General features: G+C 31.3%; 1 protein-coding gene across 2 annotated transcripts in view; it reads right to left on the minus strand.

Annotated features, from left to right (window-relative positions):
* LOC129989047 (unconventional myosin-VIIa-like) overlaps positions 1 to 19194 on the minus strand; it is a 282890-nt gene that overhangs the window by 46948 nt on the left and 216748 nt on the right. For both annotated transcript variants that reach the window (XM_056097359.1, XM_056097358.1), the window contains 3 exons: positions 6230 to 6369; positions 953 to 1122; positions 689 to 863 (listed from right to left, as the gene is read on the minus strand). In XM_056097359.1, the coding sequence (XP_055953334.1) occupies positions 689 to 863; positions 953 to 1122; positions 6230 to 6346 (462 nt within the window). In that variant the 5' untranslated portion in view covers positions 6347 to 6369. The remainder of the gene's footprint in view (positions 1 to 688; positions 864 to 952; positions 1123 to 6229; positions 6370 to 19194) is intronic.

Genomic DNA, 19194 nt, shown 5'->3' on the forward strand with positions numbered 1-19194 from the left:
TTTTTTTAATCAATAGACGATTTTTGTATCACGCATTTTACAGATAGCGTACCAACGTAAAACATAACATGTTTCTTATTTTTGTTTCAAAATCTGCATTGAAAGAACTGGAAAATTTTATTTTTATAGCCATAAAAATTTTTTACTGCAAAGTCGTTACATAATGTTATAGATATAAAACCTGATAAACATAAAAGTAGTAATGTTCAAAACAAAATAATTTCATCTATGTTGAAAATAAATTTTCTGATAAGAAGGCATATATAAAAAAAATTCAGTCAAATTAATTCAGAAAACACCTAGAATGAAAAAAACAACCCGATTTTATTTATTACGGAAAGATTGTTGTAAATTTAAGTTTCCTTGTATATTAGTCATCCGCCCATGTTACTGAATAAGAATCACATGTAATTAAATGTTGAAAAGTCAATAAAAAAATCGCGGTGCTACACTTTTTTACAACAATTCCAAGAAGCCTTTCTCCGTCTAGGTCATAAAAAACCAATATGGTAATCCGCTCAACAGCATCTTAACCATTGTTCAAAAGTGATAGGCTAGTTCCTGGAAAGCTAAACCACAACACAAGCATCTGCAAAGTATCAACAAATTCATAACCTGGGGCTGCTTTAGAGGAAAGATATTAAACACAGGTGGCCGAGGAAAAGAAAATGATATGCGAGAGACTTACGATTCGACTAGATTCTGAATTGTTGGCCGTTTTAGCACTGCCCAGTGACCTGAGCACAGTAAAAGCTGCCGCGAGATGCTTGAAGGCGTCCGTCTCAGGTCCTCCGCCAGCAACGTCAAACAGTTGCCTCAGGAGGAGCATGGACGAGTACGTTTTGCCACTGCCGCTTTCGCCGCTGAAACAGAAGAATCAAACATTCAATTCAATATGTTTGATGCACACAATAAAAGACAGGCTGCACAATGATGGGAATGGATGGATTACCTGAGGATGATGGCCTGAGGATAGCCTGTCTCACTCTGTTGGCGGACAGCTTCATGAATGACCCTCAGAAGCTGTGGACAGCGAGAGGCAGCGTGGGCACTGCTTAGTGTCAGGGGGTTGCCCACATCCTGGTACGGATTGACGGACAGTAATATGGGTCCTACGTTCGTCTGCAAAAGAAAAACGCAACGTTTTACTATAATAAAATGTATTTTAGTACCATGGCAAGGAAAAAAAAAAAAAAAAAGGAAGGGAAGACTAATTTCCAATCTACCAATTTGAAAACTTTGGAATCTTCAATGTAGGAACGACAATAAAGCAAGCAAAGGCCAATGCCCTCATCTTAAAATATTCGAAGCTTGAGATTTTTCTATGTAGTCTATGCAGAATTACTATAATTTAAAAATGTCTAATATGTGTAAAAGTTTCTGTACATTTTTGCAAAGATAACAAGGAAATTAACTCTTTTTTTTTTCCTACCATGGTGCTGACATTTTAAAGTTCATATAATTCGATTTAAAAAGCACGATAATTCCGATTACCAATACAAATTAAAGATCATATGCAACATATTAAAGACAAGAGAGGCATGCAAATGTTTAATTACCTTTATAGAAAAATAGTTCGTTTTAGCCATGTGAAAAGAATATATATTTGAATGTTAGATCTCGTGATAGCATGTCGTATGAAAATTTCTGACCAATAAATTAAAGAAGATGCGCCATAATTTGCAAATAACGGAGGCACTTGGTGACAAAAGGAAGTTTGAGACATACTCTGTGAATGTGTATATATTTCTGTTACATGTGCCAAAGTGAACGGACATTGGAATGATGCATCGGCATTTGTTACCATCTGCAAAGAAAATGGTTTGAAAGTACTTTCTATTTATCTGCCCGTTGTATATTATAGGATTATTAATAGTAGTTTATATTTTAACATTTAAAAAATTTAGAAGCAAGAGATATTTACAAGAATTCCACAATGCACGTCGATGCTTTGCATTGTTTCGGGGATTGTGACTAACTATTTAAGACTTTATTACTCATACAGCATAAATAAAAAGAGCAAGCACTTCTTTATTCTTCATAAAATTAAACAACATAAAAAGACACTAACAATAAAATTTACCAAAATAAGAAAAAATATATGAATATGAGGGGGAAAACAAAGGTAAAATGATCGTACCAATGAATTTATTCTTGTTTGGTTAATTGATTCTTGCTTTCATTGTTAACGGGGTCTGAAAATACTTTTCAACGTAGACAAAATATGCAGGTGTGTCTTTCTGAGACAAATTATGTACTGCTTGTTTTTCAGCAATTAATAAAGAAATAGTGAAATGTGGTTACGTTTGAAAAATATAGTTCTTGGTGCAAGCAAAATTTCGGACCTTGCATTGTCTTTGAAATAGATGCAAAATACCATCAGCTATTTTCGGAAATCTTTGTCTTCTAAAACAAACTTTTACTTAAAGATAAAAATTAATGTGTTATAAAATAAGTAAGCAAACATCAATGACTGCATTTATAGTGTCATTATTTTCAAATTTTCTTGGAGAATGTTTATTTTAAAACTTCACACGCAATGCAAATAGTTTCCTTATGGCATTCTCTTGTGACTTACGAAACTTACTCAAAAACTCCATTCATTTTATGTTTTTGTCTTTAAAATACTTTTGCTAGAAGTTCGAAAACAATGTTTTCGATTCTCAAGTCATAAAAATAACATGAATGACTTATTCAATTTTTGAAAAAAATATTTTTAACTTCTGAATTTAATAATTTACTTCTGCTTTTTAATAATAACCTCAGTATATTAGAGGGAAAAGAGATAGCCCAAATGGAAAGGTGCATATCTGTAAGTATTATGATATTATTGCAAGATATAATTATTTTGATATTATTAAATATTTTTAATTATACTGTTTTAATTATTTGATAATTATCGTCCCATATATTTAACATTTTATTGGAAATCCCTATATAGCGGAATTATTAAATAAACTGATTTAGGATGGTTTTAACAAATATTCCAAGTAATGATTTATAGGGTAGCGGTAATTCTATTACCAGCTATACTTCTCTAATCTTATCGATCTGTGAATCAAGAAGTAAAATGTAGCATTTTTTTTCTGAAAAAATGTTATTGGAGTTATCTGATTATCATCTGAAGTAGAAGTCCATTTAGTATGACATATCTTGTCAACATCGATCTATGAATCATAACTAAAATGTAGCATTTTCCTTTCAAAAAATGATACTGGAACCATCTAGATAACATGTTAAGTAGAAATACACTTAGTATGACATATCTTCCCAAATTATCGATCTATGAATCATAAATAAAATGCAACCTCTGTTCGGAAAAATGATATTGGAACCATCCAGATAACATTTGAAGTAGAAATACACTTAGTATGACATATCTTCCCAACTTATCGATCTATGAATCATCAATTAAATGCAACCTTCGTTTGAAAAAAGGATACTGGAACCCTCTAGATAACATCTGAAGTAGAAGACTGACTTAAGTTCAATAGAATGGAATAAGTTGCCGTGTTTTTGAGATTCTGTGGATAAACTAGTCACATTTGTATTTCACTTGAAAAAAATCACCAGCAAGCTTTCTTTGATAAAATTTAAGTGGGATTAAATTTCATAAAGACCTGAGAAAGATTAAAAGACATATCATTAACCGCCTTTCTACGATTCATGCTAATTTAAGCATACTTTAACCTAATAGGTCAAAGATGTCAGACTCACTTTCAATAACGAATATCTTTGGAGTCCAGCTGGTCTACTACTACTATAACTACCGGTCACTAAATTTTTAGTAAAAATTTCGCAGTTTAAATTTTTAAATTCTAATGATTAAAAATGAACATTCGTAAAAGAACGATCATATGTTGCACTGACGCACTACTTCCACCATTAATAGTAGTAAATATTTTAGAAGCTGATATTATATTTCTTAATAATAACCCCTTGTCCTTGCTGTTTCGGAATTAATTGACGAGAAACGCATCTATGATGCAATTGAAGTGAAGGAACTTTAATGACGCAATGAAAAGTTACTTTTTTACGTCATGAATGCCTTATTATAGATAATATGTAAGAAAATGAATCTTCCATCAGATCAACGATTACTGACAATAATTTGGTTTAATTTTGATATTAATTATTACGAATTATTTAAGTAGGGAAAGAGATAAAAAAAACAATAAATGGCAAAAGACTGGAATAAAACATTAATGTAACAGTTTTTAATTATTTTTTAAGCTGTGTTTCCGAAATAAATCTCAGTTATCTAAAAAAAGAAAAAAGAATAATTAGAAGGTTTTTTTTCAGCTCTAGTCAGTTTATACTTCATTTATTTGACCCATTTAAGTTCCTCACCTTTCCTTTGTACCACTGGTGGGCATTCAGTAAATAACTTAATATCTCGACGACTGCTGGCTGCAGACAGTCATCAATCATAAATTCATAGAGCCATAGTCATCATTATCTACGTATTTCATACGCATATCTGCCTAATGTAATTCCATTTGATAACACTTACCCAGAGATCAAACACTCGGAGATAAAGGCGCGAAGACGTGCCATTTCCTTTTTATTAAATCAATAGACTCGCAAATTCAACAGTTACAACTCGTGACGCGAGGAAAGACAAAATGTAATCATTGGAGATGATCTTAAGAGGAATTGTTTCTTTTGCCTTTCGATTTCATGCATCGAAGGTGCGAGGTTGAAGGGTGGCACATTTGTTAGTGAAGTGATCACGATGCTCCCGAAATCGTGACGCCATAAGCCACAGGGCAGACTTGAGATTACGTTCACATCCTTCTGTAAGCCGTTTCAAGGTCAGGATGGAATGAAGTGCATTATGATTCTTGAGAAAATCTCTGGCCAGAAATATTTTTTTTTTTTTTTTGAAGGAAAAGAAAAAGAGAAGCTTTTCTCGTTATTTTCTATCTGAAAGAGCAATTTGTTAAAATGTCAATAGGAATCGCCTGTTGAACTTGAAAGAAGTAGGAGATTGGGATTTATAGCTACAATGGCTGTTATCCCCTGTTTGTAGATGAAGTTTCAGTCAGTTAACAGTAATCGCCTGTTCTCAATGAAATTTTCGAATAGACTTTCGCTTTCATCTATTATGTTTCATCCATCTACTGTCTAGCGTATCTAGTCAACACTCATTGAAGCAACATTTTTCTAATATATAAAAAAATGCCTTATTGATCTGTTGCTGTATGTTCTATCTGCCTTAAATTACAAGAGGACTATTGAGAATGGCCCAAATATCTTGAATCTTGAAGGCCCCTGGTGGAGATGCTGCATTTCCTTTTATTTTTCACATTTTGCAATTTTCACTCACTTTTTACTTTCTCCTACAGAAATAAACTTTTGTAATCGTCAAAAAATTCTAACCGGAAAAATTGACGAATTTCCATGATTCAAGCCTCCGACAGTCCAAAAAAAGGCATTTTCTTTTTTATTGAAATATACTTGTCTATTCGCCTTTCTGTGAGCACGACAACTCAGAAAAGTTTTGAACTATTTCAAATTTATAGACTTTGTGGTGAAAGCTTATAAGCCAGTTAACAGGTACGCTGCACGGGCAATTGCTTTTGTATTGTGGTCATGGTACTCGGTTGCGAACCACAAGGTCCCAGGTTTTATTCTCGCTCAATTCAATCCGCTACAACTTCTATCGAATTTTGGACGCAATCTTTTAAATAGAAGTCCGTTTGTCTAGTTATCCAAATATAAGTTAACAAGATAACTATAAAACAAAGAGAAATAGATGGGTAAAATTTGATACAATTTTGAGCCTAAATATAGATTCTTATCAAATTTTGTATATCTAGTACAAATATGTATCAAATTTGGAAACAAGGGATTGACTGTCTGTCGATTTGTACTTTCGCAAGAATGTAAACTCATGTTCATTCAAAATGTTCCGCAAAAGAGATGGTTACGATAAAAAAAACGCTGACCGTATTTGCTAGTAATTTTCAATATTGAAAATAGTTGGAAACAGAAATAAAGAAACAAAATAGCTGAAAAAAATATTAAAGTTCATACTGACTTTTAACAAAGAAGAAGTTTATGATTCAAACAGATCTGAAATTAGGTACCATCAAGAAGCTTATACCGATTGTAAATTTTCATTGTAAATTCTGTATGGCAAAAATCCGGTTTTGAACACTTCTGAATTAAATAAAGTTTCAAAATGAATCCATTCATAAGGTGTTAAAATCTGAAATGAGCTTACAAAGTACTCTCTGTTGAAGAACCGCGCGTGCAGCGTCCTGAGCACGGCGTCTTCCGTCAACGGCCCAGGCAAGTGAATGAGGTCTTGAACTTCGGCGCAAACAGTGTGCCGCATCATCCCCACGGTCCCCTTGCTCAGCTCTGGAAGAAAAGGCAATCTTTAATATGAAATATTTTATGAACTGGAGAATAAACAACAAATAAAAAATATCATTTCATCTATGAAATAGAGGATGACACTTAAAACAGTTATTAGTTATTATGTTAATGCACATTTTATTTGCTGGTACTAATTTTATTTTCACAATGAATACTTTATCTATTAGCATTAAAATACTGTGCATGTTAGGAATAGGGACAGCCAGGGTTATAATAATGGAATGTTCGACTGCGCATATAAAGATTTTTAAGTATAAGTTTTGGTAACAGGGAAAAAAAAAAAACTCTTAGTGAGAAATTTAGTACATGCATTGTAAATATTTAGCATTTAGATGTGAACGTGGTGGCCCAGTGGTAATATATTTGGTTCGAGGCTAAAAGGGGCTAGGTTCGAAAGATTCCACTAAAGACCCGCTATCTGTGCCAAATCTTTAATCTGTACATTCGTGCCAAATAGAAACCTTGTACCAAACGCTACCCCAATAGTGCAAAGAGGAAGCCTGGTTAAAGGGAGCCAACCCATGTACCGTTCTCTTCATCTGATCGGAGCTCAAAACTCTGAGATCTGTCCCAAAGATAACCTAGTGGGCCGTTAGTATAAATAAACTAAAGCCACCAGTATTTTATGGGCACTCAAATATAAGGGAATATCAAGAGTTTAAGATTAATTTTATTAAGAAAAAAGATTGCCAAAAATAACATGATTGGTGAAATTCATCCATTTTTGATACACATCCAAAAACTGTAGACATTTAGATAGGTATTTTATTAAAACTATATTTTACAAAAAATGAAAAATATTGCTTATTGATCTTCTTTTTATTCAGAAACAACACAAAAGTGAGATATTTAGAAGTTTTTTTAAATTAGCATTTCTTATTTCATTCGTTATATTTTTAGCTCAAACATGAAGCATTATGAATGTGAAGTCAAACTTCAAGTCACCTTCAAATGTGAAGTTTTTACACTTCAGAACAAATGTTATTTAGTAATACAGTGAAAGCTATTTAATGTGATCGCGGTTACTGTTCTAATTGTTTTATATTATCAAAATACTCTAGTTCGGAATCGACATATTTAAATGCACACAAAAATATTCATTGAGTGTGATCATTAAATGTTATCACTGTTGAATTAGAGAATTGACCGACACTTCATTTTCAGACAGATTTAACGATTGATATTCGTTGGATTTTTTGTTCCATTTGTAAAGAATCTTTTGAAAATCAATTTTCACACAGGATGGGTACGCATTCTTTTGTCTGGACTAAAGTGGTTTGGATGGGCTTAAATAGACAGAAAAAAATACGATATCAGACTTAAAATCGGTTGTACAGCCTTAAATCTTTACCGGTTGCGATTGAATTATGAAAGCAAAAAGATTATTTTAAAAAAAGTACTGATTTCAGTGCTAAAATTGTTAACATATACGAAAGACTGAATTGAAAAAAGTATAGATGAGACATAGACGAGACTGAAAGTTTTATCATATATGAAAGTTTATCTAAAATGACTCAAAGCAACGCTGCCGCACAATTGAAAGTTTCACAATTTTTTCCTTTTAAAATTTTGAAAAATCCTAAGTTTTATGTGGAGGGGCAAGTAAAACGTTAATGATACGGGTGGGAATTAAAAAACGTTGATCCACCAACAACGCTGAAATGGGTCAAGCACTTGATATTTTGGAACTCAAGGTGCAATACCGTTCAGTAATTTTTTAAAAAATACAATATATTACAAGTAACGAATATTTGTACAATATATTACAAGTAACGAATATTTAGGAAATAATTGTCGGTAAGCAAAAACTAAGGAATTTTTTTAAAAAATCTAACAGCAACTGGAGATGGTAATAGGAGCTTGTTCAAAAATAAGCATTTTGTGAAGAAGCTATTTTAAGGATAAAGCAAACTTACATACTATTTACAAAAATGAATTAATCACTACATAGCGAGAACATGTCGTATCATGGATGTTTCTATTTCAGTCGTGCGCCGCAAACAATGCACAAGTTTCTTTTGCAAAGATGAAATCAAAATCCATCCAGTGATAATTAGTTCCGCCCAATTCAAGAGTTATTTTGAAGATATTTTTAAATTTTACTTGTTTATTTGGATAAAACGGAAATAAAAACAATTGTTACGTAGTTTTCTGAAACTCTTTTCATTCGAACGGCGAGTTTATTTACGAATATTCCAAGATAATTCACTTCTCCAGACATTTTCAAGAATTATCCAATTTTTTAATGGATCGTCCCAGCGACATCACTTATTTAGCCTATCAGTTATTCCAATCATTCTAACTGACTGAGAAAAAAGGAATTAACAGGGATGAAAAAAAGCACTGTTAGTATAAAAAAAGGACAACCAAATGGTGGACGAGATGGCATGGTGATTAAGAAAAAAGTGGATGAGTAAAGAGGTAACCATTTGACTCTCTGAACATTTAGAATACTTACTGAATCTTGAGCAAACAACAAATCATTGCTTTCTCGATAAAACGCAGTAACTTGAACTACTATTATGAGAATGAGTTAAACATTATGTGGATTGACTAAATTGTAATAATCGATTCTTCATATTTGCTGTCTTTATTTTATGGGATTTCATGAAATCTTTTTTGTATTTAATGCTTTTATATAAATAAAAATACTAAAATATTTTTATTAGGATTTCCCATCTTTATAAAGAAACTTTTAAATTAAAATTATGGTAGATTAATTGCATAATTATAGACAAAGATCGATCTTGGATGATGAAATGAATGAATGAAATATCATATCTAATAAATGGAAAACCGAGCTTCTCTTGGCAGTTATTTCTCTTTCCTTTTTTTTAAATAGTATTTTTTCGAAGAAAATATTTAAATACGAATCGCATAACTGATTACATATGAATATTTCTCAATCTTACCTACCTACGAGCTGATCATTTCAGTTTTAAAAAATTATAAATGCATTTATTTTAACATGGTATTCGAAATAATCTGCTATGTTACATAATTCATTTTACAGTTTATTTACCATTATTTATATTTTTTAAACTTGCACTCAGTTTTACTATTGTGAAATCCAAGATGGCGCTATATAACACTGTCAGCATGAGAGCAGATAGAAAAAAGCTCTAATAGTTAGTTATAAAAAAATGATTTTGTGTATAAAAGCGGATTTTTTTTAGGAAAGACAGCTATATAGATACATTTTTTAAAGACAAAAATATTAAATATAAATACATAAATAATAAAAAAAGCAAAAAGTGCGATTCGAACCGATGATCTGCAACACACTGATCACTATATTTCCCTGCCCACGCTTCAAAGCGGAAGTTAATTACACTTATTATATAAGACTTGCTCGTTTAAAGTTATAAAATTCATTCAGATAATAATAAGTCAACCATAAAGTTAAACTAATATCTATTGCTATCCAAGCTACTGTTATTCAAATTTTTAAAAAAGAAATTCTAGAAGATAATAGTAATTTTTCACACTAATAGAACTACCACAGTTATCATCCCCATTCAAGTCAAAATCTTACGAAAAACCAAGCCCTCACTAAATAAATGATGATTTGATTTCGATTGAGCCAAAATAGTTATTAATGTACAGTTGATTAAATAAAGGAGCATGATAGGTTTCTATTTATCAAATGGTTAAATCAATTCATGTAATCTGAATCATCGCTTCGGTTTATTCTAATAGTGCTCTAAGGTGCAGAGAACATATCTTTCACCCACCTCGCTCATAAATGAATAACTAACGGAATCTTCGAATGCATGAGCAGGGTTCACGAATGAGCCCTACCTCTGAAATTACAAATATTAGATATATTAATTATACTTCAGAATGCAAACTTGTTCTAGACAGAGCAGGCGAGCTTCCATCTTTATTATCGTAGTGTGGAGTTCATTAATCTTGAAATACGCTTGGTTTCCTTTTCTCTGTGCGTGTGAGTTCTGTAAGACTGAATCGATTCAAACATTTTTTTTTTCTTATTTACTTTACGCAGTTAAAACAGAAGGTACACTAGAATCGTAAAAATTTCTCTCTGAAAATTTTAATAACATATAAAATAAATAAATAAATAGTTGTTTTAGCATACACACACGTGAAAAAAAATTACCGTTTTTTTTTTTAGTTTGTTTTGTTTGCTTTTATATATAAAAAAAATAAAATAACTCGTTTGTAATTATAGAAATCTACTGATTATTAAGTTATAATTGATACGCGTAGATTTAATATAAATTTTTTAAATGTACTAAAAGCATTTTTCTGTTGAATTCGAATCCATTTCCATTTATTTTAGTTTATTATTTCGCATATTTATGAATTTCAATTAAATACGGCTGAACAACCGCAGATAATCAGGAATTTGCAGCACTTTCAGCTTTTGACCTTCGTTAAAAAAAACTTAATGGAATTACAGCTACTTCTTCAACTTTCTGCCAACGCGTTAAAAGGAAGGAAAAAAAAAACGCATTTAGCTATTAGGAACATTGGAAAAATTATTTGCATCTGGAATTATAATCTGCTGATAAAAGATATTGTACAATCGTGTAATAATAACATGCAAAGAAGGATCAAGACACTACTCGTAGCAGAAGGCTGCTCGTCTGTACACACACACACACAGGATGGTCAGTCTCTCACGTTGCGTTGCGGACGCTCTATCCTTAATATAAATTTTTAGCATTTTCTAAAAGCATTTTTCTGTTGAATTCGAATATATATTTTCTTTTATCTTCGTTTATTCAACTCTAAAAGAAAAACCCAGTTTGAGCAATATAGGATGAGCGTGGAGTGAATATCAAGTGGGTAAAATAAATTGTTCATTCGAAAAGCATTGTGAATTATACTATATATATATATTTTAATTTAACAATTTATTTTATATAATATATATATAGTATAGTTCACAAAAGGAGATATGTGTTAAAAAAACACTTAACAATAAATAAATTTAAAATGTGACATCTAGTAATTTTATTTAAAAAAATGGAACAGGCTTTTATTAACACTGGAAATCTAAATAATTGAAGCAAATAATCTCGAATAAAATATGCTCCTTAAAATTTACTGAATAATTATTTTAGCTGAATTTTTCTCTAGAATGAATTGATTCCTTATTTGTTTTTGCAATTTGGATATAAACCGATATTTTAGTAAGGATTTGAAATTTTTTATTAATAGAAGAGAAAAGAAATATATATATTAAAGAAAATTGTGACAATAGAAACATTTAACAAGCAGAAGCAAAATAAGCAATGTTGAGAAAATAGATTTAAGCAGTAATCAAACTAAACGACCGGCTAATTTGACAAAACTAAAAGTAAACCTATGTTTAATTGAAAAGTATTAAAAAAAAAAGAAGAAGAAGAAGAAGAAGAAATGAAATAAAAGAAGGTAATAATAGAACGTTACAAATGCAATAGTCATATCAAAACAGTTCATGTTATCAAAAAACATATAAAAGGAATACCAACAACAGAATCTTCATTATAAATATTTATAGGTAAAATCATTAATGACTTGTTAGACATAAAACTGAAAACATACCATAGAAAATGAATTTTTAAACGGTAAATCCTTTATATTTGTGCGACATTCTAACCACAAAACGTTATAACCATAGCAAATTCTCGTAGATTTTACTTTTAAAAGATATAAGAATTTTGTCCACAGAGTCTTGGCGCCAAAACAGTGAGAAGGAAAAAAAATTCCTTAGAAGAAATTCCCCAGTCCCTTACCCCGAACGTTAACAATGAAAAAGGGGGTCGATTAAGATTCTCTGGTATGACTTCCGGTATGACTCATTCTCTGAATATCCGATGATACACCCCTCGGAACAATCCTTTTGTATGTGCAAAAATTGACTTCAAAATATAGGGCGCTTAGGAGGGGAAAAAATAGGCATGACGAAAGAAAATATTGATAACGGTTTTTTTTTTTTTTCACTCTCTCTATTAATAACACAGAATAGCCCAGTTGATTCTGAAAGTGCAACTAGAAATGATTTCTCAAAGAATATATCATACTATGAATATGTTTATGCAGTATGCCCATAAAGATCTCAAGTAATTTAAAACTTATGATATTTATAAAATAAATTCATAAAAAGGGCGAGAAAAGCTTAGTGCGTATATTGCAGTTAAGTCCTTTTAAATACTACTGATTAAAACAGATTAACAGTAAAAAAATTAAAAGTTATGATTTATGCTTTTTGTAAGATGATTTGTTTCACGTTTGTGGAGGTGGAATTTAGAAATCAGTTTTCTTTCCATGTCTTGAAGTGTTCGAGTCTTGAAATTTTACGCATTTTCTTATTCTCGATGACAATGCGCTATTATGATATATTCAATAGCTATTAATCCATTAATATATTAAATTTCCATTTCATTTAAATAGCGTTACTTAATAGTGAATAAGAGAGAAAAATTATTTAAGAATAACATTATATTTATGATGATGAATTATAAATTAAAAACTAGAAAAATAAAGAATAGTTAAAATAAAGAGCTTTCATCTTTTTTTAGTACACCGATAAAAATATACTTTTAACACTTTTTTTTTTTTTTTTTGCCTTTTAAAAATCAATGCTTTATTGCAAAATATTGGGTAAAGCTAATCTCTTTTTTTTAAAAAAAAATATAATAATAATGATATTGTAATCAAAGTTTTAGAAAATATTAAACTCATAAGTCTACTTTAAAGAAAAGCGAAAAAAATAGCATCTATATTTCTTATATAATAAATAAATAATGTTAATAACTTATATATTTTATGCAGCGTATATAATTTTTTATAAGAAAACTTTTTAAAATTTGACTTAAAGCTATGTCAAATTAGAATAAAAGGATATTTGAGCAAGTTGCTTGGCTCAACATAATGTGGGTAAAATTGTTTAACCTCAGTAATATTCCGAGTAATAGACTACAGTACACTCTCGATTATCCGCGGAATTGGGTGGCACGGCCGCCGCGGATAACAAAAATCGCGGATAATCCGAAAAAAGCTAAAAACGGGTATAGCAAATGAGAAAACAGTCATTCCAACTTTGAAACATCGTTTTATTTACAATAAAACGTAAAATAAACAGCAGGAAATGTTTAACTAACGCTTAATATTTTAGTATATCACTCAAAACTAACCTAAAATGCATTTTGTTAATGAAAACAGAAAAGTGCTTTGTATTTACGAGAGGCGTCAAGGATACACAGAAAAATGAATACATATGTACTGTTTTAATACTGTAATGTATTATGTAATTACAAAAGCAAAACTATAAAACTGCACCTTTTTGAAAAAATCAAACTTTGTGCGGCAGGCGCGGATAATCCGCACCGCGGATAACCCGCCCGCGGATAATCGGGAGTCTACTGTATTTGGCGAGTGACTTTGGCGTCCAGATTTAATCATTTAGGCTATTAACTGATTACTATGGAAAGCATTTTTACAAAAATTTCATTTTATTTAATATGACTTAAAAATGCGAATTTAATTGTATCAATGCCCAACAAATTATTGTGGGCACAAATTAAAAATGTATATGTTATAAAATGAAAGCGGAAATAAAAATCATATTTCGGAATTCCTGTAAAAAAAAAAAAGTGAATTTTTTTAAAATCTTAATTTCAACATTGGAAAAAACACGTGGTTGAATATTCTGATGGATCAGTTTGAATTTCTTAATATTAAAAGCACAGGCTGAATAGGCAGACATTCTATACATGTTCATTTCTCCCAACACAAACCATTAAAAATCCCCTTTTCACGACAAATCCCTTTCTTAATTATATTCCCTAGTCTTTTAGTACAAATCAGGCTTTATAAATGATTTTTACGTAATATACCTTTTAAAAATTTATTATAGAAATAGGAACTGCAAACGAATAACATGAATATATTTAGGATTGTATTTGATAAATTATTATGTAGTAGAAGTAGATTTTTGACATCTTTTAACAATAGATTATTCAATTAATTACACATAATATTAATATTTTATTTAAAGTTTGATTCAATAATATGGAGATCGGATAATAGAATGCTCACTGCATTTAAAAAACATCGATACGATTGAGTGCCTGATAAACTATAGTGATACTTAAATTTTATTTATAAGAGATTATTCAAAAAGAGGTTCACGCATGCCTGGTGCATTGTGCATGCTCCACCGGAAATGACGAAATACCAGGGATCATGGGAAAATGGTGAAAAGGTAACATTCCAACGGCCACTTTCCTAACACATGTCTCCGCGCATTACAGGAATTATCATGCATAGGAGGGATGCAAATATTAAAGGGGTCTGTAAGCTGGGAGGGGGGAGGAGTCGGACGAATGTAAGAATTCTTTGAGAGGGTGTCACAAAAAAAAAAGTTTCAAAATTCAATAGAGGATGTAGAAAAGGAAATAAGCTATTACGCGTTAGTACTTGAATGAACACGTTGAGCATCCGTGTCGTCAGGCTATTTCTTTACATAAGAATACCAGTGCGACGCTGTTGAATGATTCACAGGCAATTAAATGGTAATAGAGCTTTAACAAATGTCGGGAAATTCTGTCAGCAAGAAAATATTCATCATTATTTGCGGGGAAATGAGTAATAACAATTCAGGTGACTCGAAGAAGGAAATTAAATTAAGGAAATCGTGTAGTTTGCAAATTTTTGAAAAATAAATAATAGTAATGATTAATAGATGCGAAATATCTCCCGTTATTATAGTTTTCTTTTTCAATATTAGATATAACTAATTTATTCATTTCCGTGAAAACTCTATAAAAAAAATCATAAATATATATGTGTTTAATTGATTCCAAATTGCTCACAAAGATAAACTCAATAGAAAAAATGCGTAAACAACCGCATTCTTTATTAGTTTTTTACGTATACTGGTTGTGAATGAATGTATCGTTTGCAAATACAAACAACCGCATTCTTTATTAGTTTTTGGCTTATGTTGGTTCTGTTATCGATATGTTGTTTGTAGATACAGAAAATGAGTTTTTTCAGCTTTTTTAGATATTTTCATCTAAGTAGGGTTTTTTTTATTGTTTTTGAAGGAATAATGCCAATGATTGCCAGTACATCATTTTTAAAATAATTATAATTTATTAATTTATATATTATTAAATAATATAATTAAAATAATAATAATTATCATTTTTAATAATTATTTAAAAAAAAAACAAGATAGGAAAGAAAATGTAGAAATAACTTATAATAGCAGTCGTATATCTTTGAAATACAAGTAACATAATGGCCGAGTTCTATTAGCTTCTCGAATTCCAAACATTGACTGACAGTTCGTCTGAAATAGCTACAAGAATAGCCAAAATCATAATTTCATAGCAACCTGTTGTTAAAAAAAAGTTCTAAAATGAAATTATTTTCTAATATATCTGTCACATACTTTCTCCCACTAGAAGGTTAACGACAATGATACCACATATGGTGCAAAGATACTTCCCTTTGAGATATCTATGCACTACCAAGTTGCCGAGCTGTCAGATACAGTTAGGCAAATCAGTAACAAGTCGTGGTCAGCCTAGTTTTGTATGCCTTTATTCTTAACAATGTTTGGAACCACAGCAACATACCGTGAATTGCAAACTTGATTGTCTCAACCTTACAAGACTTCCATAAGGAATTATCAAAGCGCTTTCTGGAAAAAAAAATATAGCAATAACATATCCCTTAAATAAATTAAAATTTAAGGCCCAGCACTTCCAAACAATGCTAAGTGACTTCGTCACCTCCTGCATGTCTGGGACATCACATTAGTTTTTCCACCAACTTGACTATGGACCGATTTTGTAGAAATTTATTAATATAAAATCTTCTTCTTCATTTTTTTCATGAGCTGTTATAAATTGTCATATTTTAAGTAAATCCTCAATTTTTCATGCTCAACCACTTACTAAGAAATTTCCTTGACATGCTATTACGCTATTCACCTGTTATGTCTGGAAATTATGAACCTTGAATTCCAGCATTCCGTGACACTCCTCCCCTCAAATCAGCTGAGAGACAAGGAGTAAAAGATACTCTCTTCCAGATACTGGCAGGGAACCAGGAGTTTCTGTAGAGTATCCAATCTGGCGTTTTTATAATTTCCTTTTTTAACCCTTAACTGGGGACGTGCGGTCTGTGAGATCGCTAGCGATGGATTTTCTATCACCCCTATTCTATTTTTAGCTCAATTGAATGGATTGACCCTGTAGCTTCCTATTTTGTGACCTTCAATACACGTGTACTTTTTCAACCGATTTCAGCAGATGCTTTTTTAAATAATTCAGTTATTTCTTTGAGCGCGGTCTCTAAGACCGCATCTCCCTGTTAGTCTTCCAGTGATAAATAAGGCTTAGCAGATAGCGCTAAAACTTGGGGCCCGAAATATCATCCAGTTTATTGATCCTATTATGAAGCAGTGCTCCAGACACTTTTAAATGAATCAGAAAGTAATTTTAGTGATAATGATAATTGTACAAAATTTTTTCGATGAAAGTTAGCATTCAACTGATTTTGATATATATATGTTCAAACATAATCAATTTTTCTATTGATAATGTATTCTGAAAAATTTATAAAATGTATTAATATACCAAGAGATGTATATACAGAATTTATAGATTGATTTTTATACTTGTTCTTAACCTGTATATTTAAAATGCCCTAGAAAACCGTGCTATGAAAGTCACACAAGTCGATAAAAAAAGGGCCAATTTTACCCATTGTCATTTTTATTTTTTATTTTTCATATAATTGTTGAATTTTACATTATATTGTCTTCTATATACCTTTATATACTGTAAAAATAAATATGATTTAAAAAGTAAAAAGTAATATGCTTTTTCAAGAATATTATTTATTGTAACATGTAATTTGAGAAGAAAATGTATGCTCCAACGCATTTACTTTTTTCAATGACAATATATTTTGAAAAAATTCTAAAACCTATCTATATATCAAGAAAAATCTCTGCAAAATATATTGGCAGTTTTTCATACTAATACATTCATTAGAAAATTTAATTTGAGTCTAAATGAAGTCCCCAGTTAAGTCCTAAAATTTCACCTCCCCAGTTAAGGGTTAAGTAAATCTTCGTTTTTCTTGTAGAACTACTTATTAAGAATCTCACTGCCACGTCATTATTCTATACACCTGTTATGTCTGGAAATTATGAACCTTGAGTTCAAGCACTCCATGAATTCCCCTCAAAGCAGCAAATTCAGCTGTCAGACAGAGACATTTTCTCTCAGCCTTTCCTCCTCTTTCAGATATTGGCGGAAATCAGAGGTTTGTAGTGAGTACCCAATAGCTACAATTCTACTTTACGACAATGACACTTTGACTAATAATTTATCCGACAAAAAAAAAAAAAAGCGAACGTGAGCATGTAGCCAAATATGAGAAAAAGTTAGGAGGGAAAGAAATTATCCATCTTCGATCAATTTCCTATTATCCAGAGAAGTCCCACGTCACCCACATTTTACCAGAGCATCGCTACCCACCCATTTGCCTTTTCCTAAACGATTCCATTACTAATTATAATGACAGTTTAGGGAGCGCTTATTCTCCTCGCTTCGGTGCGGATGGATAAAAAATGTGCTGCGAGAGAGATTCATGTCTCAACGCACGCGGCCACGAATGGCTGATCGAGATAATTGGGAACATGTTTTCATGCCTTCCCACCTTCTTCAGTACGGTCCCTCCATTAACTTTATCAGGATGCGAGGAACGCATTGTTTGGCGGAGGTACAACTCCATTAAAACGGTCTCCCATTTATCTCCCCAGTTACCGTTATGATTTAGGACAAGAACAAATTATCTGGAAACAACAAGAAGGAGATTTCGGACTTCTTTTTGTACGTGCGTGTGGTGTTGATTTTTATGGTGTTATGCAGAGGTGCAGTTGGGAGATTCGGAGTCTTGGGTGAGTGAGCGAGTGATGTTGTTTATAAAATGGAATGGCTCAACTAGAAGGCTCGTCTGGTCAGAAATTTTTAAGTAAATGTCTCTAGGTGACTTACATGTTAATAACAAAATAAATTGTAAAACTTTTTACTTTCTCCTATACATAGTATAAAAAAAGTATAATAATCGTCAAAAAATTCGAACTCGAGATCTTGGCGAATCTCCATGTTTTAGATCTCCCTAAGTTCGAAAAACACATTTTGGGGAAGTGTTTTCATTCTGTTTGTTTGCGACAAACATAGCTCAAAAACGCTTTGAGCTAGACGGTTGAAATTTGGTATACGGTCTTAATAACAAATTTGTAGATTTCTTTCAAATTTTGAGAGAAATTCGCTCAGAGGAAGTCTGTTTGTCCGGCTGTTTGAATATAAATTAATACGATAACTACAAAATGAAGGAAACTCGATAGATAGAATTCGGCACTCAAAATTAACATTAATAATATAGATATTTATCAAATTTTGAGTTAAATTCAAAATGGATTTGAGCGTCTGTAAAACTGCACTTTCAGAAATATGTAAGCGCGACAGCTCAAACAGGCAATGACTTAAATATATCAAATTTGGTACGGCACTAAAAACTACAAATACAATTTTGTGCCAAATTTTTGTTTGAATCGTATGGAAAAAACGGGTCTAAAACATAAATTCAATTTCCGTGTGCTATGTGTTGGCAGGGATTAATTGCCAAAAAATCGCCAAGGATGACACTATAGATTCAGTAAAAATTTTAAATTCACGCCAAATGCTAATATTTTGTACTATTCGACAACGGCATGCAAAACGTTCTCTGGCATAACATCTTTATTAAAAAGCAAGCGAGAAAGTTTTGGGG

The sequence above is a fragment of the Argiope bruennichi genome, chromosome 10 (genome assembly GCF_947563725.1).
Source record: "Argiope bruennichi chromosome 10, qqArgBrue1.1, whole genome shotgun sequence".
Taxonomy (NCBI): domain Eukaryota; kingdom Metazoa; phylum Arthropoda; class Arachnida; order Araneae; family Araneidae; genus Argiope; species Argiope bruennichi.